The 23,101-nt window shown below is 41.4% G+C and overlaps 1 protein-coding gene across 1 annotated transcript in view; it reads right to left on the bottom strand.

The window, feature by feature from the left end:
- PITPNM3 (PITPNM family member 3) overlaps positions 1–23,101 on the bottom strand; it is a 106,659-nt gene that overhangs the window by 49,506 nt on the left and 34,052 nt on the right. The window contains exon 4 of the mRNA XM_086475081.1: positions 19,344–19,451. Within this exon, the coding sequence (XP_086331207.1) occupies positions 19,344–19,451 (108 nt within the window). The remainder of the gene's footprint in view (positions 1–19,343; positions 19,452–23,101) is intronic.

Below are 23,101 nucleotides of genomic sequence, written 5' to 3'. Positions count from 1 at the left end.
CATCTGCACTGCTGTGTCCAGTTCTGGGCCCCTTAGCATAAGAAAGACATGGACCCACTGGAGCAAGACCAGCAAAAGGACACAAAGATGATTAAGGGACAGGAGCACCTGACATGAGAAGATCCTGAGAGAGATGGGACTGTTTGGGCTTGAGAATATAAGGCTTGGGCTATGTGGGGGAAATCTTATCAGCGTGTATACCTGACGTGAGGAAGTCAAGAAGATAGAGCCAGAGTCCTCTTCATGATAGTCAGTGAAAGGACAAGAGGCAATGGGCACAAAGTGAAATACAAGAAATTCCATTTAAATATAGGAAAGACCTTTTTTACTGTGAGGGTGGCCAAACATTGGAATGAGTTGCCCAGACGAGTTATGCAGTCTCCATCCTTGGAGATATTCAAAACCTGACTGGACACTGCCCTAAGCAATCTGTTCTAAATGACCCGATTTTGAGCAGAGGAGTTGGGCTATAAAATCTCCACAGGTCCCTTCCGACCTCAGTCATTCTCTGAATTAGAAGACATTGGCACACAATATTTAAGTTTTTCATGGCCTTCAAAACATAGTAGTTCTTTAAAAATTAGTACCAGATGGCCACTATAACCCACAAACCAGATATTTGGTAGGATGCTGTCTTTGAATTTCTAGCAGTATTATGAAAACTCCAGTTTTACAGAACTCAGCTGATTGGTTTTTTTTAAAGGCACTAAAAAGACAGTAGCAAAACTGAAACCTGATGGTTTTCCATCTAACATTTAAAACACCTACAATGTGATTGCTTCTGCTGCCATCTCGGTTTCCTAGCAGTGACTTTTAAATTAAGACAGGAAAAAGATAATGTATAGAAGTAAACCTGACAGGAAGACTTTAAACACCTAAAACATTATCAAGTTGAGTTTATTTCAGTCTGCTATCAATTTATGAACCAACCAATATTGGCCTCGGAACAACAAATCAGTTTCCTTTGAAATACAACCTTTAGTGCACCTAGACCAGTAGAGATGCATTCTGCTTTATCTGTTAAGTGTGTTCCTATTCATGAGTTTTCCTACTCATTTCATGATGCTTGTTTCTTTGCCTTATATGCCATTGTTCTCCAGAATACTAATTTATTTTTAAGATACAGCATATTAAAAGCTACAAATGAGTTGCCATTTATTAAAATGTGCCAAAACAGGAAAATTGCCATGATTTACTGCCTAGTCCAGCATCTCAACATCTGCCTAAATATAACCACTGTCACATAGTGAGAAGCAGCAGAGACCAGCAAAAGTTCTTTATGAGAACTAGGGCATGGTCAAACTATGTCAGTCTTTTGTTTAAATGAAAACAATTATGAACTAGAAATGCCAGGCTGTCTTTAGATAACATCTTTTATTCCTACACCTCAGTGGACTTAATTATAGAAATTAAATATTGCGACATCTTACTGAAGGGGCATTGCTTTAGCTGAAGTCATGGGGGTCAGTTCTTTGGGAAGGGCATAGGCTTTTCTCTTCTACAGACAGTGATGAAATTCCTAGACAAGATATGAATTTTCATATCTCTGTAACATCTCCCCCTTCCTTCTCATGGGGGCAGCAGGAAGCTTTGAAATCCTTCTGAATATCAGCATCATTAATTCGTAATTTAAAACTTCAGCTGACTGCAGTGTCTCAGCCTTAAAATCCTACTCATCTCACAAAGGCCAGCTGTTCTGAGAAAAACTGGGAGGCCTTCCTCCCTCCATGACAGATACAAGTTCCAGGGGTTAATGAGAGAGGATTGTACTATGATAATAATACCAAAGTAGTTCACTGACAGTTTTCTGGATTTGAACACATTTTCTCCTCTTTCTTCCAGCATGTCAAAAGAAAATAAAGCATCACATAATGCTATAGATGACTCTGTTTACTTGGGTTTTTTTCATTCTGAGTTCACACCCTGTTTGTGGTTCTGCTCCATCTGACGTATGTTTATAGGCAGTCTGCGAGACCCTAAGACAGCAGACTGTAATTTTCACCTCACCAAGAACACTGATTAAGCAGGGTCTGGCCAGCTTATTCTAAAAGCAACGAATTTAGTCCAAAACACATTTTGAACACTCTCTACTCTTCTGCATTAGGATTGAGAGCTAATTCTACAGCAGCTTCTACCACTATCATTCCTTATAGCCACTAGAAATTTATTTAATACCTGTGGCTATGTTTCTCCATATTTAATAGCAAGGTAATTATACTTGCCTTTCTGGAAGGCAAGGATTTAAAGAATTAGTGATTTAATACTTGTATAAAACAAAACAATACAACAACAAAAACCAAAACACCAGAAACAAAACCAACAGCAACAACACACACCCATAAACTCTGAACTTCCACCAATTGCAATTGCTTTGTGGATGTCTCTGCAATTTAAAGCTGCTTCTAATCAGAAGTGTTGTTTCCAAAGGCCTGTCCAGAAGAGTTACTTTTTTTCTGAAGGTCTTCATATGAAAAGGTATCAGGTTTTTAACACCTAAGCTCACAACAGAACTATTACCACAGAAACATTAGTTTTGTGTCAAGAAAAAGGATTATTCAGGGCCATGAGGCACCACCTTACAGTGAAGCACAAGATTTATCTTCAAGAGAATACGGAAACGGGAAACTCAGAAGTCCTCATCACATGTTCACAAACCTCTTTGTTTACCTATACACCGCATTGCACTAGACAAAATGCTTCCTTGGATTACTTGTGTGCTGTTCCTTTGAACAGATTTGTTCTAAAGATACGCTTTTAGAAAGCAGAGAGGGTGGTTTGCTTTTTCCCTAATGCATCAAATGCCAGGTTGCAGGATTGTTCCTTGCTTCACATATAGAGGAACGTCACAGATAATTGGACACTAAGATTCTAGGCATTGTTTTAGTCATAATTTCTACTCTAATGTTAAAGCAGTCCTCTATCATGACACTTGGCTTCGTTCAAAACTGCCTTCTCACTTCAGCTTGAGAAAAAGAAAGATAAAAACCACGATATCAACTTGCAATATTAGAGATCACAGAAACGATGACACACAGATCAGCCTATGGAAGCATACGAGGTATAATTTTTTTTCAGACACACCAATGCACACAGTTCAACTGCTTTCAGAACACTGCTATACTGCTAAGAGTCCAGGTTGCAGTAATGTTAGAACATATACTGTCTTGTTTTTAAAATCTGCACCCAGTACAGTTTTAACATAAAAAGAGTGAGGGAAAAAAAAAAAAAGCAAAGGCAAAGGTGGTTTTTTTTACTGACTGGCAGAACAAGTCAGGAATTGCGGTGGATAGATCTTCAGCACTGTGCCTCCCAAAGAAATGAACTTGCCTGAATTCAAAGCAGTCCCACAGTGGGGGAGATGGGGAACTGTGTCACTTGTGTGGCATTTCAAGAATTTGCTGATCATATACTTTGGAAGATTATCAGACTTTAGGTCTACGTAGGTTCAGCTTTATTGTTTAGGTTAAATATCAGAGACTTAAATAACTGGGGGACCTTCTCTGTCATGAGGACAATATAAAGGGTAAGACTATTCAGCAGCTAAAGCTCTGTAGGAGACAGAAATGGACAGCATGACCTACTAGAGAAAATGACAGAAATTTAATTACGCATTGGAATGAAAGTGATTACAGAGAAATCACGTGTTTTACTACTTACTGGAAGGGCTTTAATGAGGTAAAATAATAACACAGTTTTGCTGGACTGAGCATCTCTGATGACAATATCAACATTTTACAGAATTTTCCAGCTGTCTTCATTCATACCATACAGCAATTTATCTTAATTGTACCATTATGTAAATTACAGTAACAAAAAAGGTACTCAAATCCCATACAGAGTCAGAAACCAGTGGGTTGTAACAACTTACATTGTAACAGCTAGTGATGCAGTCAGGAAAGGTCAGGGTGGGATACGATTAAACACTTTCTGTTCATTCGTTTTGTCTTGTTTTATAATTAACCTGCAAACGCACCAGCTACAGAGTCCACTAGGCTTCTCAAATCTGGCATAAGAAGAGGTGACAGGAGCAGAAGAACATGCTGAAACCTCAGTCCTCAAGGTCAGCTCCTCTGCAGGCCCCCAAGCTAACTGATCAGTAGTGGGCAGGTGCTGGTCGTGTCTAGTTCCAACTGCTGTCCTAATGTCCAAGTTTACAAAAGCAACCAGGTCTCCAAACACACTGAGAGCTTTTGAAAATCCAGCCTTTGTTTAATGCTTTCCTAGGAGCAAAACAATTGAAAACCTCAGTCTATGCAAGCTGCTGAGTCACTCTACACAGCTCTGGCTCATATTACTGAGCAGAGCGAATTCTTCAAGCTATTGAGTGAATCGGCCTAGTATCGCTGCACTGGTTTCCTGCAGGCTACAAGTCAAAAGGCAAATTCCTAGTATCTTTTTTTTCCCACGTTTCCTCAGCCCAGGCAGCATGGCAGGATGTAAAAGTCACAATTGGTTGTTCTGCTTCTAATATACAATTACCCCCCTCTGAAAGGGCAAATAACCTTGCCTCTGCTGACGGGAGCATCTTTTCCGGAGCTAGTCTGAGACTGTGGAATTAACTCACCCATCACAAAGCTTTACATCTCCCATTCCCCCTGCAAAATGTTCTGCCTGTCAGGGAAGAAAGCTGAATGTACAGTAGCATGGAAATAAAAAAAAAAAAAAAGTAAAAAAAAAAAAAACCACCACAAAAAGAAAAAGAAACAACATTCTGCTAAATCACAAAACTATCTTGCACATAAAACTCCACTGAGGACAGAAAGAAAAAAATGCATGGCATATGATGGATTTAAGCCACAACACTTTACCACATTCATAAAGACAATCAGATACAAAGGAAGAAAATGGTGTATACCCAGTTTGGGACAGACCAGTCAGAGACAAAGAACAAGCTGCTGTCTAGGACGTAAGGTTTAGATCAAATTTTTCCTTCATTGTGTGCTTCTTCTATGGTACCCAAGTGTAGTGAGCTGACCCCGGCTGGATGCCAGGTGTCCACCAAGCCACTCTATCACTCCCCTCCTCAGCTGGACAGGGAAAAAAAATATAACAGAAGCCTCATGGGTCGAGATAAGGACAGGGAGATCACTCACCAATTACCATCATAGGCAAAACAGACTCAACTGTGGGAAACTAATTTAATCTACTACCAATCAAATCAGAGTAGGATAATGAGAAATAAAAACAAATCTTAAAACACCTTCCCCCCCACCCCTCCCTTCTTTCCCAGCTCAGCTTCATTCCAGAATTCTCTACCTCCTCCCACTCCAGCAGCACAGGGGGACGGGGAACAAGGGTTACGGCCAGTTCATCACACGCTGCCTCTGCCGCTCCTCCGCCTCAGGGGGAGGACTCCTCATACTCTTCCCCTGCTCCAGCGTGGGGTCCCTCCCATGGGAGACAGTCCTCCATAAACTTCTCCAATGTGAGTCCTTCCCACAGGCTAGATAGTAGAAATCACGCAAAATTCCTGGATTAATCGCTAATAGTGCATTGCACATTGTCAGAGCACATCATGTAATATATGTGTCACAAAAGACTTGTATAGGCTTCTGACCTTAAATGGATGCCAGGGTACTCTCACACTTCATTTGCAGTCTAGGTGAATCATACAACATGAAAGAGATCTTGAGTCTGGTTTCTGTCCTGTTCAGCAAGACCCATAGCAGGAGCCCTTGGCCCTCACTGCAATCATTACGCCACCCTCCTTTCATTGTTCCATATCGCTAAATGCAGTACTCAGAAAATGAGATCTGACCAGTCTATGTGGAGCCACGTATTCTAAGATTTTATTTGTCAGAGAGAGGAAAACCAGGAAATGCACCTAGAACCCTGTCTACCTGAAGATCTATCTCAGCTAGAATAAGGGTTCTGGTAGGGTGAAAGTGGTGTTACTCAGATCTCACCTTCCCCAAGCCCCAGCTGTCCTTTTCTAGATTATGCACTGGAATATTAAAATGTAAAAAATAAATTCACAAAACCAACAAACAGAATACAAACGAAACAAATACAGATACAGGTTTGCATATTATCAGAATGCTTTTACATGTTGCAGAAGCTAACCTTAGTACCCAGTAATTCTCCTCCACTACAAGAACACTGCTGACAAATGCTAAGAAAGTAATTACTGTCTACCTATTCAAAATCTCACTAGTCTACTGATTAACAAATGTGCGGTCAAAAATTACTTGTTAGAAGCACAACCCTATCTACCTTTATTCAGAAATATGCAGATATTCATTAGTTCTCAAATCTTTATTGTTTCTTCACAGCAGAAAGTTTCAAAACCGCACACTGAACACAAGGCATAGTAATTCTGCTATCTCTTCCTCAGGCACAGCTTCTCCCAAATCTTTGGCTTATGCATTCATGTAATTGCATCAACTGAAGCGATTACAGGGAAGCAGTACTGCCATTCTGCACTAAGGAACAGCCTCCCAGATAGCTCTGAGCAGCTCAGCTGAGTAGTATAAGCACAGGGCTGGCTCACGTTCCAGCATTCTGGAAGTGCAACAGCTGAAATATAGAAAGGGGTGTGAAATAATTGCTGGAGGTGACTCGGAAATTAAACTTATATTTAAAATACGGCATTGTTCGCACATTAAGGAAAGATACAGAACAGCGTGCAGCGGGTATGGGAGGAATACATTCCACAGAAGCTCCCCAGGCAACCTTGGGTGTTGGCACCATCAGGGGAGCTTGATGTGCTGACTCTAAGAGAAAACGGCATGGAGAGTGGAGCAGAGTGAAATCACTGTGGCCAGGCTCTGTGATACCACTGCCAGGATGGGAACTTAATGGTACCATGCAACTCATATGCTGCATAGCTGCTACCCTGGGCCAACACACTGTCATTTTTTGAGAAAATACCGTCCTTCGGGTGAACTTTGCTCATTATAATCTTATTATAATATTAAAACACACCTCCATCCCAAAAGCACCCGCCTTCAAGGTGCAACCACCCCACACTGAGCTTGCGTCCTGAATTTCTTCAGTCTGTACCTTTAAAAGCAAAGCAAGAGAATTTTACACCAATCGTAATAAAGGTATGTATGACTAGAGTCACTCAAGCTCCACCTAAAAGGTAAAAGTTAGTATAAAAATGGCCTAAGAAAGAAGGATGTTAGGGAAGATACCATCGATTTCAAGTCACTGACCATCTTAAGACTTCTGGGATCAGCTGATGGGCTGAGCCTCTCCCCCCCCCCCATACGGACACCTTTGGGCAAGACTCGAATACTCAGTTACACTGAGTACTCCCCAGGAAACTTAAAAATCTCTATAGAGTTGCTTTTACAACTTAGTGTGTTTTATAGCCAGGCTGTGTTATTCTTATCTAAACTTGCACTTGCTTTGCAGACAGCAAATTTATCACCAGCAACCCAAAGAACTTGTTTATCTGTCGCTGCTCCAATAAACTGCACTATCATTAATCTAGCTGTGTGAGCTCTTTTGAACACGACCACACTCCTATATGTGACTGTGACAGTTCATCGAGCACCTCTAGACTGACAGCGCAGGGACTCCGTAATCGTGACAGTTCAATTAGCTATCTAGCCGTGTGAGCGGTTAAGTGCTGCCAGACCAATACTGGACATGAGTGGACTCCTAGAGCTGAACTGGGCATCACTCAGAATCTAAGCCCAGCCGCCCCCAGCCCCTCTGATATCTGAAGACAAGCTGGAAAGCAAGGGGTTTATCTTCTGCCAAATTCCTTTGTCCTTTAACATGACAAGGGGAAGGAGTACTTTCATTAAAATAACAACAATAATTTTTAAAATGTTCAATTTCCCATTTCCTCCTCAGGAATATAAACTGAGAATATAATAAAAACTCTCTTTAGGAGTTGTAATCCAGGCTCTGACAAACGCCCTTCATAACTTTCTACAGGTTTGTAGTCTGATACCAGCAACAGAAGCATCAGAGATGGAAAGAACATAATTAACATTATTATATTCCAGCTGCAACAAGTCAAATGAAAAGAATATATGTGTCCCATTCTCTCTGAGGGGAAAGAAAGCAAGAGAGAGAGGCTGAAGCCTTGGAGAAGTAAACCCTCTCAACCCAATCTGAAAAGTGAAAACAGAAAATCCCATGTCTGGATGAAAATCTGAGACAAAATAGCATCCTGGAGACTCATCCTGTAATCTGATGCTAATTCAGCCAGCCTGGAATACCTTTATGAAAACAGGTGGCCAAATGCAAGTACTGTGAATAATTTGGTTTAGCTGAGATCATGGTAGGTGCTCAACTATCATGTGGAAATGGTGACCTCATTATTAAACAAGTATGTCAACAGTATGACATTTAAAAGTTCCATCTTTTGGGAAATCATCAGTTGATACCATTTAAAATATAAGGCTGCATTATAAAAACCAGCAGGAATTATTATGCGTTTTTGGTAAGGACAGCCATTGGACCAGGTACCAGTTCACTGAGAACTACCCTAGGTAGTTCAAAGGCTCTTAGCAATACGCAGTACCAAACCAAATTAATGCAAATGGGGCAAGTAAAAACAGAAACTCACACCCACCTATTGCTGATCAGATGCTGAACTGTAATGAAGACCGCTCACAGTCCAAAATTAAATGCAACCTCCTTCCAGAAATTATATTGCTTTTCAGTGTAGCAGTCAATATCCAAGGACATTGGCTACCCTCTGAGTCAACTGACATAATGACTAGGGAAAAGATTTACCAACTATTTCTGGAGACAGAAACATACACTGATATTACAGATACCAATGAGCCAGCGTCTCCAGCACGGATTGATTTGGACTCGAATTCCCGCTGAAATTGGTATATATTATATATGTCGCACATGTTCATCAGTGACTTACAGAGATGTCAAGCAAGCTCTGTGTCTATAGCCTTGGCTGAAATAACTCATTGCTCAAACAGTCTCTTCACGTGGAGTACATCAGATCTCAAGATCAGCCATCAGCACGAGAGGAGAGCCATGTGAAAGGAAAAGCTCAGACAGTGATTCAACATCCCAAATCAGCCATGAAAAGCATAAATTCAGTTTGTGACAAAAAAAGCAGGTAAATAAGTACTCTGAATCTAGGAGAAAAGACTTTGCGTGATCATTCCCAAACTTCTGAAAACATGAGGTACAGTTCAAACATGAGGTCTGTTACAAATATCCCTAATATTTTTCCATGTTAATTAAGGAGGAATTTAGAGTAAAAACAAGAGAACTTGCTTAGGTACAAAGCACAAGGTGCTGACAGTCCCCAAAGAAAACTTATTTCCATTATTGCGCTCCCCGGAGAAATTATGCTGTTTCTTGCCATCTGCTGTGCTATTACTAGCCATTTATAACGGCAAATCCGTCATGAAAAATATGTTCACACGAAGGCTGTAACATATGCTTTCTATTAACAAATGATAAAGAATATTGTAATACACTGCAGATGAAGTTTCCCAAACTGCACTGCTGAGAGGAAAACAATGACATGCATGACTAAACCAAATCCTGTTCTGGAAGGCACAACATGAGATAGCGTCTGTGTAAACTTCCACACTGTTTCTTCATTGAACGAGTCCTGCACACACACACTACCAGATCTTGTACGTGACTACTATGGAACACTGGAGTAGAAGCAACACACAGGGTTTAGCCAAGGATATAGATTCCAAGTGCTCCTCAGCTCCAGTTCTCAAACCAGGCCATATGAGCTGGGCAAAGCATGATCGCCAAAGGAGAAGTGGTTGGCACAGAGTGACAGCAGGTGCTTAGGAACATAGTTGCAGGAACTGCCAACAGACCTTTCACTGTGAACTCAATGAGGGCAACCGATAATTGTTCTAGAGAGAACTGTGATGAAAGGAAACACCCTCGTTAACACCATTCATTTTTATAAACCAATTCGCTCTCTTTAGTAAGCAATGCAAAAGCACAGAAAGATCAACAGCACAGTGACACACGAATACACTCCTCAAAGTGGGGCACCAGCAGCAAAGGAACCCTAGTAATGCCAGGCATGGCACTTTTTCATTCCTACAGCACTCAGAAACTTCAACAGCAACACCTCTTGCACCTCTTTAAGCCGAGATGGGAGAAGGAAGTCCAGAGCACAAAGCACTGAAGGCTTCTAGGCTCCAAACTGAGCCACGTTGTACTGTCCTGTATGAGCTATCATGTATACCAGCAGCTTCACCCCCCAATGCTCCACCTCTGCCACTCCAGTCAACACTATAAGGCACTATCTAATGCATTACATAATGTTACAGACACTTTCTTCGTACATTTTCATAATCCACATTAAAAATAAATACATTTAGAACAAAACTCTAAAGAATCCCTCCACACCCATTTCCCTTCTCAACATAACATAACACCAGACCTGTGCTGGTTAACATTTCTATTCTATTATTATCTCCAGTTGTTGAACAGCCTCAGTACAAAGAAGAAAAAAAAAAAAAAAAAAAAGACACAAACTTCAACTCACGTTGTTTTTCCTGTAGAAAGCCAGATGAGCAAAATGCAGACTCTTCACCTGCAAAAGGAAAAAAACACAACATAAAACAGGACTGCTTTACATGAACAGCAAGCTCTTTACTTTTTCTACTGTATTGCAGTAAATATTTTGCAATTGACCACCGTGCTGATTTCTAAAACTCCCATTGGCTTCAGTGGGAATAGCTCAGCATATGACACACTTGAAAACTGCTCTAATCTATTCATCAAAATGGTTAGTCTAGAAGCCAGATTTTACTCTTCATTTTAAGAAAGGCATCACAAGCTATGAAACTGTAGCTAGGAATCTATTGATTACCTGTAGCATTAGCCACTGAATCTCTAAATAACTCTAAGAGTCAAGGTAACTTATCTAGCAACACAAAATAGATTCGTATTCTGAAAATTTAATAAGCAGTGTTTCTAAGAATGTCTCTGTCATTCCATTCCCTCCCACAGTCCACCTGTCCACGAAAAGCAGCAACTAAAAAAGGGATTTTCTCAGATCTAAATACAAAAACCTAAAATACAGAGACACAAGGATATGGGAATAGAAAGGTCTTTCATTAGTTTGCGCATATAGCTAAAGGCCTCCTACAGCACTCAGGCCATTTCTACCATGTAGGGTAAACACCTTTGCCACCATTCCACCACTACAGAAATAAAAGCCCAGTGGTACCAGCCCACAGCTACCATCAGAGCTGGGATGGGAACACAGGTCTCTCAATCCTTTCTCTAGATTCCTTCTTCAGAAGCCTAGGCAAAATTTACTTTTTTTCCTGAAGCCTACCTACCATTTGAGTATATTCAATCGACAGAGACAGCAGTCTTCTCCTGAGACACAGTCTGAATAAACAACAGAGGCAATGTTATGTTCTATGTATTTGGAAACAAAAAACAGACTGGTCAAATGACAAGGACCAGGGGAGCCGGTGACACTCCACGATACATGAATAAAATAGTTGCCATCGCCTGCCCACTGATGTTGTGTTCAGTGAAAGCTTCTGCCCAGTGCCTTAAGAAGGCTGTAGAACTTGTATGCACTGTTCCTCATCTCATTAATTAAAAATGCTGTTACACTAAAGCCCACTAGGGTCAATATATAATGAAAAATAGTAATTTTTAACTCCTCTGATGGATGCAGCAGTACAGAATAAGAGCTCTGCCATAATTCTCCTTTTCTTCAGACGCCCCAGCTATCACACTTGACAACTGGGCTTTTAAAGGGAGTAAAAAGAAAAGAAAAAATTACAGGGTCTTCAATATAGACCACAGAAATCTACTTTTCTCCATTCTTTGTGCTAAAACTGCAAGTAAAGAGAGCACCTCTGTGCGTGACTTTTGAGGAATGAAAATTATTTGAATTAACCACTTTCCAAAATTCACATACAATCTCTTTCATTTTCAGTTCCTCACCAGGGTAATTCACAGACTGTTGTTCTGCCAAAGAGCTTGGATCGTAACTGTTACCTGCTTTCAGCTTATTATGAAAGAAGTATTATTATAGCTCACAGGCAGAGTAACTGTTGAGGCAAAGCAGCCATCAGGCATTGCCTTGGGAAGAACCTGTGAAGCTCTCAGAAATGAGCGCGCTGAAAGGAAAAACCAGGCCTCCACCTCAAGAGCAGACAAGCCTTCTGAAGTGCTTGTATACACAATTCTATGAATTACAACATGACTGAAAAACAACGAATTTCATGAGGAAAACTCGTTCCTATGACAGCTTTAAACGGCTGTACAGACAGAAATTCTCCATCTCAAAAAACAGCCACCTGAAGTGAAGCCACCCTCACTACAGAATTTAAATGAATTTTTATTTGGTAGGTTTAAAAAACAGACAATTACTTTTTAAAAATATTTATTAAGAAATTTAAACTTTGAATATAAGTTTTTAACATATAGATTTAGGTCCTTTGGTATGCGTTGCTTTTCATGTCCCACATTTTTCACTGTTCAAAGAGAAAAACAAGAATGAGGTCAGAGAAAAAAATAAACAAAAGCATGAAGGCAAAACAAAAACATCAGAAAGGAAACACTTGTTTTCAGATGCTAAATAGTATATAGAAGTCAATAAAGTCCAGATCTGCCCCATGTTTTGATGCATGTTTTCTTGTTCTTTTTCTGTAAAAAGCTCCCATCATATTTGTGCCACTGTCTTGTGCAGGATACGGTGAATGACGATCACTCTGCAGGCACAGCACATGCTGTTAAAGAGCAAGTGCAGCAAGGAAATGTGATAGAGGGGAGGACAAATATTTCTCATGGTTTTTTAAATTGCAGTGGGTTTTGTGGGGATAGAGTTAAATTTCTTCATAGTAGATTGTGTGGTGCTATGTTTTGGATTTGCGACGAAAAGCGTACACAACATCTTTCAGCCAGTCTCCTGGACTTAGGTTCTGTTCTCGTTTACCTCTTCCGCATGAGTGAAATGTTCTCCAGCTTCAGGACACATGCCACAGCATAGACTACAATGCAAGTCTAAAGGCCCTTTAAATCCCATGTTTTTCTTTACATAGTTATCCCTCAGGAGGTTCAAAGAACATGAATCTAGACTGAAATGCAGACCTGGCATATTTAAAATTACCATTCTGAAGACATTTACTCTGATATGATGGTAAAAACTTGAGGAAAAAACCCATCTGATGGGAAAATGTCATGCCTGATTAACCACCTGAGGGCATTCTACCTCATCTGTGTAACTGTGGTCCTTGAAAACTAGACTACTAAAGGGCTGAGATGTTAGTCCTATATTTAGAAACAAATTCATGAAGACAGTTACGAGAAGTCTCACCAAATTCAAACAACTTGATCAAGAGAAATCTTGCTAGAGATATTAAGGCAGTAGGAACTCTATGCTTTAAAGGAGAGTTAACTACGCTGGTCAGACAGGTCCAGGTATTTTTACCACACAGTAATTTTTCCACAGAATCTACAAAAAGATGCCACGTCTCTGGCCTGAATTAAAAGATGATCTGCAGTTACTCTAGTTGCATGCTACCAGCTATTGCAATGCTACAAATAAAAAAAATTAGTGAGCAGTTTTCTGGGCAGTGTTGAAACTAGAATAGAATCCACCTTACTTTCCCACAAAGGATTGGTAACACCAGTAGAAATAAACATATCTGTTCGCCAGAGAAAGCAGCTGCAGGTAAAAACAAGATTCACAAAGTTCCTTTAGTGTCATGCTGTGGTACATAGTCATTAGACATATACATATCTTTGCGTACGTCAGAGGGCATTTTGTACAATTCTTTTCTCTTGTTTTGCTCTCCCCTGAGGTTACATTGCTAATGGGATCAGCATCAGCGGACAGCACAGCAGAACAGAGTTCTGTGCCCCAGCACCAGTGAGATAGCAGAGGCATCCTTCTTTGCCTTCTTCCCCACACACCCAGTCTTGCAACATTAGCTACTGGAGTGCCAATAGGCTTTACAGTACACATGACTTTCTCTGTTCTAATCATCTGAATTCACTTAACAACATAACCATACCACTGGAACAATGTTCATGCTCCACTTTTGAACATGGCTTTCACCCCCGCAAGAATACTGTGACATTTAACTTCTGAATAGAAAAATCAGGTTTGTTAATTATCTTTTTTGAATGCCATGGCAAATGTGACACTGGTGCAAGCACAATTACATCAAACTTGGGAAAGCAGGGGGAGAGGAAAGGAGGTAATATACCTACAGATGGTATGACCCTCTGGACTGGAATGGCAGCCAGGGGAAATCTAGGCCCAATGAAACTGATGCAAGAACACATGCTGATTTCAGCATGTGGACAGGATCTTGATACAGTTGAAAAAGGAAAAGGGCATCTGTGGAGGGACTGCAAGGAAAGCAAAACTCTCCACAGCAGAACTCAGCTCTGAGCTAAAAAAATATCTTGATGGCTAGTTTAAGCTTCCTCCACTTTGCATGCATTTGTTGAGCTGCATTCTAAAACACAAGCATCGCAAAATTAAATGACAGCAGCTGCAGAACACTGGTAACCTGCCCTAGTGTAAACTGCTACCATGGATGATTTGCAGAAATCCACTTCACTGCTTCTCTCTAAAACTCGCTCCTAGAAGTAAATCTGTTCTTTATATGAGCCATCTGACGTGTTTTGGAATGCTGTTGACTATTCTAGTTTCCATCCTTCCCTTCCACTGTTCACTAAGCCAAATTTTCTGTTTGCCATTCTTCACATTATTAGGCAGTGGCAGATGCTATTGCAATAAATTTAATAGCAGCGTAAACATTACAGTCAGATATGTACAAACACCCTTTAATTAATTATGTGACTCTAGGAGGACATGACAAGTGGGGGGAGATCACATGCTACTGGGAGGAAGGAAGAGAGCAGTTTGTTTACACAGAACATTCACTGTGGACAAAATTAGGCAAGGCAGCCTTCAGAGAAGAGAGAGACACACTAGTACAACATAAAAATCACTATACTGAAAGAAAAGTCATGAGGGTATAGAGATTTTTCTGTTATATTGTTTTGACCACTGCGTAAATGTTGGAGAACCTTTGAGATGTCAGTTATGTTTTAAACAACTAAAAATTAAATTGCATTTTGTCAATTGGCTACCAGACAATTCATCCTCATTTGAAGCATTTTAATTCAATTAGCTGGATTTGCAGAGTAAAATGGTGGCATATTGCTGACAAAATTGACTAATGGCTCTTAAAATTTAATTAGGCTGTATTAAATCAATAGTCATCCTTTGTGGCAAACTGTATTACAGAAATTACATTTACATTTGCTTGCTTGCTTTACTTTATATTCTACAAAAATACCACTAATGCCAGATTTTTTTTTATTTTATTTTATTTTTTTTTTTTTTAAGATCTGTATAGTGCAGAAATATGGTTGCAAGCCCAGGGTATGCAGCAGATTATAGAATATCTTCTTGGCTTCAGGCATGAGAAGCATACTGACAATTCCAATCCCACCAATTTAAGGATGCTGTGTTTAGGGAATTAAAGATGACTGCCTTAAGCTTGTTGTACAAATTAAGCTTCAAAACAAAGAAACAGTCAAGGTTCATTGCTGTTTTGCCTGTCTCACTTTTTTGTGTGTGCGTGTATTTGTGATTTCTTTTTTTTGCCTTTTTTTGGTTTTTTTAATGTTTATATTTTGGAAAATGCAAATGTATTAAAACGAAAACCATCCATAGAAATGTGACTTTTTTTCCTCAGGAAGACTTCTGAAGAGACAAACTCACTGCAAAACAGCCAACAGACACCCTTCTAAAAGAAGCCCAAGTTCAAGCCTCTGCTACAAATCTGACAGAACTGGAATTTAAACCATTTTACAGGAAAGTTAAGTAATTCTATTGGGTTCATGTAGCGAGGTCTTGGTAGCAGGGGGCTACAGGGGTGGCTTCTGTGAGAAAACAAAAGGAGCTGTCCCCATGTCCAACAGAGACAGCTCCAGCCGGCTCCAAGACGGACCCACCACTGCCCAAAGCTGAGCCCGTCAGCTGGTAGTGCCTCTGAGATAACATATTTCAGAGGGGGTAAAAAGCACTGTGCAACAGCTGCGAGAGAGAAGAGGGAGAAAATGTGAGGGAAACAGCCCTGCAGACACCAAAGTCAGTGCAGAAGGAGGAGGAGGTGCTCCATACTCCAGAGCAGAGAGTCTCCTGCATCCAATGGAGGACCAGGGTGAAGCAGATACCCACCTGCAGCCCATGGAGGACCTCATGCCAGAGCAGGTTAATGTGCCTTGAAGGAAGCTGCAACTCATGGACAGCCCACGCCGGAGCAGGCTCCTGGCAGAAACTGCGGCCCATGGAGAGGAGTCCACACTGGAGCAGGTTTCCTGGCAGGACCTGTGGTTCATGATGGATCCATACTGGAGCAGTCCTTTCCCGATCGACTGCACCCAATGGAAAGAACCCACATGCAGTTCCTGAAGAACTGCAGCCTGTGGGAAGGACCCACATTGAAAAAGTTTATGAAGGACTGTATCCCATGGGAGGGACCCCAGGCTGAAGCAGGACAACAGCATGAGGAGAAAGGAGCCACAGAGACAAAGCGTTAATAGCTGATTGCAACCCCCACTCCCCAACCCTTAGCATCCGTCAGGGAGCGTGGAGGAGGTAGAAGAGTTGGGAATGAAGTTGAGTCTGGCAAGAAGGGAAGAATGCAGGGAAGGTGCTTTTAGCATTGTTTTTCTCAGTATTTCTCACTAGTCTACTCTTGCCAATAGATTAAATTAATTTCTCCAAGTTGAGTCTGTTTTGCCTGTGATGGTAATTGCAAAGTAACCTCCAGGCCCCTACCTCAGCCCACGAGGTTTCATTGTATTTTCTCCCCCTGTTCCACTGAGAAGGGGGAGTGATAGAGCGGCTTAGTGGCACAAAAAAAAAAAATTGTCTTTAAGATATAAATGTACTTTCCATAGCAAAGGGTGGAACGACGAATGAAGAGAACAGTGAAATTTGTAAATATCCCCTAAGAATTTATAATGGTTATCTCAGAATCCAGGAGCCAAAACCAAATCCCCTTCAACCAGCTGAGGGCAATGGAGGTTATTATCACCCATCCCTTTGGAAGTTTTTGTCTCTTGTAATGGACCAGCTGACCCTGTAGAGCTTCCTTTCATATGGCATGCTACTCCATTTCAGTCCTGGAAGCTCTTGTTTGAGTACTCTGGATAACAGCCTGCTTGGTTTCTCTCTTCAGGGTGCCAGACAACCACTTCACACACTCATCAACAAAACATTGTGTGACTACAATCTTCTAGTTCTCCATGGTCTTTTCATGAGATGGCAGTCATCCTAGATACCAAGATCTTATGAATTCTGTATGTGCAAAAGAGTGATTGAAATGAAAAAGGCCCTCCAAATCATTCAAAAGATACGACCTACTTGAAAGGAGACTGCTATCCTCTCAGGTGTAACCTTGCACTAGAATCATCAATAATATGACCATCTTATCATAAGGAGATGCTTAGTTCACAATGAATTCATATTCCTAAATTCCAGTCCCCAGAATCAGCTCCAATTGTTCTTCTGTGCTACCAGGACACCTTGGTCTTAAATAGCACTGCATATCCCAAAGAATCAATGCAAGTTACAAGTTTACACAAACATATCCTCATAGTTGGGGTTGAAGAAAGGTTAAAAAACACCATCTTTTCAAACGTGATCTATAGTAAGTAACTCAATAAAGCATATGTCTCAATATGTTTCAGTACGAGCTGCATGGAAGACCAGAGTGTCAGAAGATATGAAAGCAAAGAACGAAGAAGTCTTGACTACCAAACTCCTGCCTAGGACATAAATCTACTCTGCACCAAGTGTAGGCACATTAATTTCACTTAAGTTGGACCAACCTTAAGGCAGAGGAGCTTCAAGCACCTGAACAAGAATCAAACAGAAGGTAATAGGTAAAACAAATTGAATAGATGGTAATAGGTGATTAAAACCACTGCACTTAAACTGGAACTGCTTAAAAACACAAACATGCAAAATTGGTTGTCACAAGAGGTAAGTATTAGTCTTTCTAATTTTCATCAACTTTTCAGTTAGACTATTTTAAAAGGCAACAGAGCAGTCACTACATTCTTGCTAGCACAAAAAAAATAGTATTTTGTGAGGTATGCCAAGCACTGACTCTACAGTTAGAAAGCAAGCATCTAATTATTAATAGAGTAACCACTATTCAGTTGTGATCCATTTTCCTTTTACTGCAACTAATTACAAACAATGTCTGTCAGGATCACAAGTGTTTCATCAATAAGGAGCCAAAGTTCTTGTCTTATGTGCAGTAATATACACCACAGTCACAGAATCACAGAACGTTAGGCATTGGAAGAGACCTTGAAAGATCATCTAGTCCAACCCCCCTACCAGAGCAGGACCACCTAGACTAGATCACACAGGAACGTGTCCAGGCAGGTTTTGAATGTCTCCAGAGAAGGAGACTCCACAGCCTCTCTGGGCAGCCTGTTCCAGTGCTCTGTCACCCTCACAGTGAAAAAGTTTTTCCTTATGTTAATGTGGAACCTCCTGTGCTCCAGCTTGCACCCATTGCCCCTTGTCCTATCACTGGCCATCACCGAGAAGAGCCCGGCTCCATCCTCCTGACGCTCACCCTTTACGTATTTATAAACGTTAATGAGGTCACCCCTCAGTCTCCTCTTCTCCAAGCTAAACAGACCCAGCCCCCTCAGCCTTTCATCATAAGGGAGATGTTCCACCCCCTTAATCACCTTTGTGGCTCTGCACTGGGCTCTTCCCAGCAGTTCCCAGTCCTTCTTGAACTGAGGGGCCCAGAACTGGACACACTATTCCAGAAGGGGTCTCACCAGGGCAGAGGAGAGCAGGAGGAGAACCTCTCTCGACCTACTGACCACAGCCCTTCCAATACACCCCAGGATGTCATCGGCCTTCTTGGCCACGAGGGCACCTTGCTGGCTCCGGTCATCCTGCTGCCCACCAGGACCCCCAGGTCCCTTTCCCTTACGCTACTCTCCAGCAGGTGAGTCCCCAGCCTGTACTGGTACATAGGGTTGTTCTTTCCCAGATGCAAGACTCTACACTTGCCCTTGTGTATTTCATTAAATTTCTCAGGAAACATGCAAAACACAAGTTGTTGTCTTGTAATCTGTCTCATAGTTGTTGAGCTGGCTCCAACATTGACCTCCAACTGAAGTCAATAAATTTGTATTACCTGGCCTGTCAGAGAAGAAGTTTCCTCCTGAAGGAGATCATTGCAATTCATTTCCCAGCACTAAAATACTACTTCTATGTTATGTAAATGGGATGCTGTAAATGATATTTCTGTTGAGTATTTACATACTATCTGACAACTAATTGCTTCAGTACTCAGATTTTCTTGTTAACTTTAAATTAGTATTTAAGGCAAGCTAAACATTACCTTGATTTTCTTCCAGCTTCCCAATTGTTTCTATTTGCTCAACAAGGTCATTTGAGTTCCACTGGCTCATGCCTATGAGAATGGCACTTTTTCCTTCCACCATCTCTTCTGTAGGAGGAAAAAGGAGGACAGAATAAATTGCAATGACAAACAAGAGAAAAAAAGACAGGGTGAGAACTAATAATTAGGAGAGAAATAAACACTCATCATGATCCCTAATAGGAATATATAATGCGTTAGCATATGCAGGACTCTCCAGGAAAGCTTCTTGCTTACTGATATGCCCTACCGCATACCTACATGCTTCCTATATTGTTTGCAGGAAAACAGTGGAGAAGAGAGGACTGCCTGAATTTCTGCTCTTACCTTGAGCAGTCACTTAAAACCAAAGTTTATAATAAATCACTTTGAGTGTTTAATAATAAGTAACAGAATTAGTCAGAATTCTTTGCCCCTCTTGGAAAAAAATAATATTATCTTTTTTTTTTTTTACTTTTACTTCAGAACATTCAAAAAGGCAGAGCAGAGGGAAGAATGGACACACAGACCTCTTTAAGGCTTTTCAAGCATGTTTCTTCCCCCTTTTATCAAAGCCACCCATGCTGCACAAAGTTTTAAAGTTTTCATCCAGGGACACAGAGGCATAATGGAATGGCACCAAGCCCACAGCCCAGAGAATGCCTCTTATTGAGATTCCATGCAGGGAAGTGGGGTGGGAAAAGCTGAAAGCACAAAACACAAGACATCGATATTCTCTTATCTTAAAAGAAACAAAACCCCAAACAGGCCTAAAAGCTGTAGGAAAACACTTCCCTTCAATTTAACAGCTGTTTAGCAAGAAGGGTGCATTAGTCCTTTCTGAATAAATTTCCCAAAAGCATTTCAGCTTGGCTGTATACAGCCCAGAATGGTCTTTATACCTAGGGTGAGCGCACAGGAGAAAAAAAGTAAAACGAATAATCACAGTTCTTTACTTGTTAAGGCAGATTCAGAGAATGGGCCAAATTCTGCCCTCTCTTACTATCTTTTGTAGAGAGAAGGGCTCTATTAGGGGAGTAAACAGAGAAGAATTTGGCCAGAACATGGCCAAATGGTCCACATTTTCAAACAATGAAAGAAATGTGAGTTTGTTGGCAACCAGGCCTTGCAGTGGGCATCTAAAAATTTATGTTCTTTCACATTCTCTCATACGTACCTCTCTCATTTAGAGAGAACTTGGTACTGGGGAGGAGGAAAGTGGATCTGTATGGGAAAGGTGCATCTGTATAAAGGCTTTTAAAACACTTCATCATCATCACCACATCTTATCTCCTCTCCCAAACCCTACCTTTTAGAAACAAACACTCATAAAGGTCATTTGTCAGATTTATCAGGGAAGCTGGATCCAGTAAAGCCCCTACCAGACTTGATGCAATCCCAGCTGCTCCCTGAGGCAAGAAAATCAACCACTTAAACAGCATTTTGCTCAGGTTCTTGTCCCTTTCTCTCACAAAGGCTGAATTATTTGAAGTTCTGTAAGGAGGGAGGGAATGAGCCATGGGGTGGCTCTGGCACACCCCGATGGGCTGACTGAAGGCAGCGCAGTGGCACCCTGCTGCAGCCACTGCAGATGGACTGAGCTGCTCCAAGGACATCCCTCACCTCCCGTGTCAAGTCAGCAACAGGGCAGCTGAACAGCAAGCTCAGGGGCAGCTCCTTCACTGGGGGATGAGCTCCTTCTGCATTAACTGTTACCAGGAAGGGAAATGAGGGAAGGTAAGACCGGGCCATTGAGTTCCTCGATGTCAACACAAAGGAGGCAGCTCTTTTGGCCTTCTTTGTTCAGTGTGACTCCTGAAAGACCTGCCTCATCCAGCAGTATTTTAGACAGCCAGCTTTGCGGTGAGTATCTGCTCCGGTACTGGCTCTAGCACTGAACAGTTGTATCAAGAGGATGCTAGAGAACAGTCTTTTGCAGAGAAACAAGGCTCCAAAATTGTTTGACCATTTAGTTCTTGCATTTTCTTATAATTTTTGCTGTTACATCATTTACCAAGCCAGGCATTCCGGACAGCCTTACTATTTAGCAGAAAGATGAAAGAGAGTCTGACCTCTAATCTTCTTTCTCATTTCTACTGGCTTTCTGAGTTGGACAGAAAACACCAGATGTGGTCTGGAATACAGGGGTATTTAGTCCTGGGCACCAGTGCCTAGTGCACTCCAGACCCTAGCCCTATGCCCATTCAGAGGGGAGACTGTGAATCAACCCCCAGCCTTCCCATCAGTTTTAGGACCCCTTTTCCTCTCCCAGTCTAAAGAAAACAGTTATGTTCCTCACCAACTTTGCTCCTTCTACTTAGACAGCTTATTAACTATGCAGGCATGAAACTCCTTTATAATACACATGTGCTTTCCAAACTTCGGTTCTGCCATGCCTCTTTCCCCAGACTAAATAATAGGAAAGAAGACCCTTACGGACAAGCACGAGAAACTAACCTAGTGCAACTGCATGACACTACAGAACATCCCCATTCAAACACTTGTGGTCTGGTGGATAGCCATGATGTTCATCAGTACCAACTGCTCCCACAAGCATTAACCACCTCTGAACACTCTGTCTCACCTTGTCATCTGCTGGCACTCTGAACTGGGTGAGCCCGCAGGTCTTCCATGTGCACTGTTCCCAGTTGTTTCAAAGCAGACTAACAAGGATAAACGTGTAGGCCACTCTGTAAATGTTGGCAACCCAAAAAACAGCCAGGCAATAAAGCCAAAATCATGCAGTAGTACACCTAAGTCAGCAAGACAGTTTCTCAACACAGCACTGGAATCTTCTCTTGCTATTCTCCTCCTTTGGCAAGTAAAAGCACCAGATGCAGTTTATCCTTACAAAAAGTTACTTCATCCTACAATTTCTTTATGAAAGACAAAGGGATACAAAGTACTCCTCGTTTCCTTAGAAGAACTCAATTTATCCTTCTTTCTGTTATTGCTCCTCTCCTTACTTCCCACTTGCCTTGAACTCTCATTCATTTATATTGAAACTGGTTTACCTTCAAGAGCTTCAGCAGGGATACCACAGCAAGGAGCTGGACACTGCATTAATGTTATCTGCATCTAAGAAGCTGATCAGCTATGAGGACTGTATTCAGCCAAGCATACTTCTATGCCTATGAGGAGTTCACTGAAGTTTCAGAAGGAAATTGGGGGAGTGGGGGCATGCCATGAAATGATAAAGTGAGCCTCAATATGCAGAAAAAGCAGACACTAAAGAATTTAAGAGCAAGTCTCTGCAAAGAGGGACAAATAACATCAGAAGGTAGCCCCTACTCTGACCCACTCCAGCAAACTGCAATGGCACAATACACAACAAAAGCCACGTAGACCTCAGGGGTTAAAATATCAAAAATACTACAGAATATTGTGTATGTGTATTATGCATATAGCCAGAACAATTGTACTTCATAGAGGCTTTGTAAAGTGAGAACTCACTCCCAAGACAGAGGCCTCTCTTTTTGGCAGAGCCCTTAACTGCATGCCAAATTCTACCACTTACACAGCTCACCTGGGTCCCCAGCCTCTGCCATTCACATCAGCCCACCCACAGGGTCCACGTGCCACAGAGTCTTGAGGAATGAACAGATTGTGCCATCTATGCCCTAATTGGCAAAACTGGCATTGTGATTCTGGACACTTTCTGATACTTCGCCCAGAAAGCCACAAATTCACTGAAGTCCTTCACTATTATTTAGCTATTGGACAATTTTGTTTCCTGGCTA

The sequence above is a fragment of the Leptosomus discolor genome, chromosome 18 (assembly GCF_034619465.1).
Source record: "Leptosomus discolor isolate bLepDis1 chromosome 18, bLepDis1.hap2, whole genome shotgun sequence".
NCBI lineage: Eukaryota > Metazoa > Chordata > Aves > Leptosomiformes > Leptosomidae > Leptosomus > Leptosomus discolor.
The sequence above is the reverse complement of the archived record's forward strand: the minus strand, read 5'-3'. Positions and strand labels throughout refer to the sequence as shown.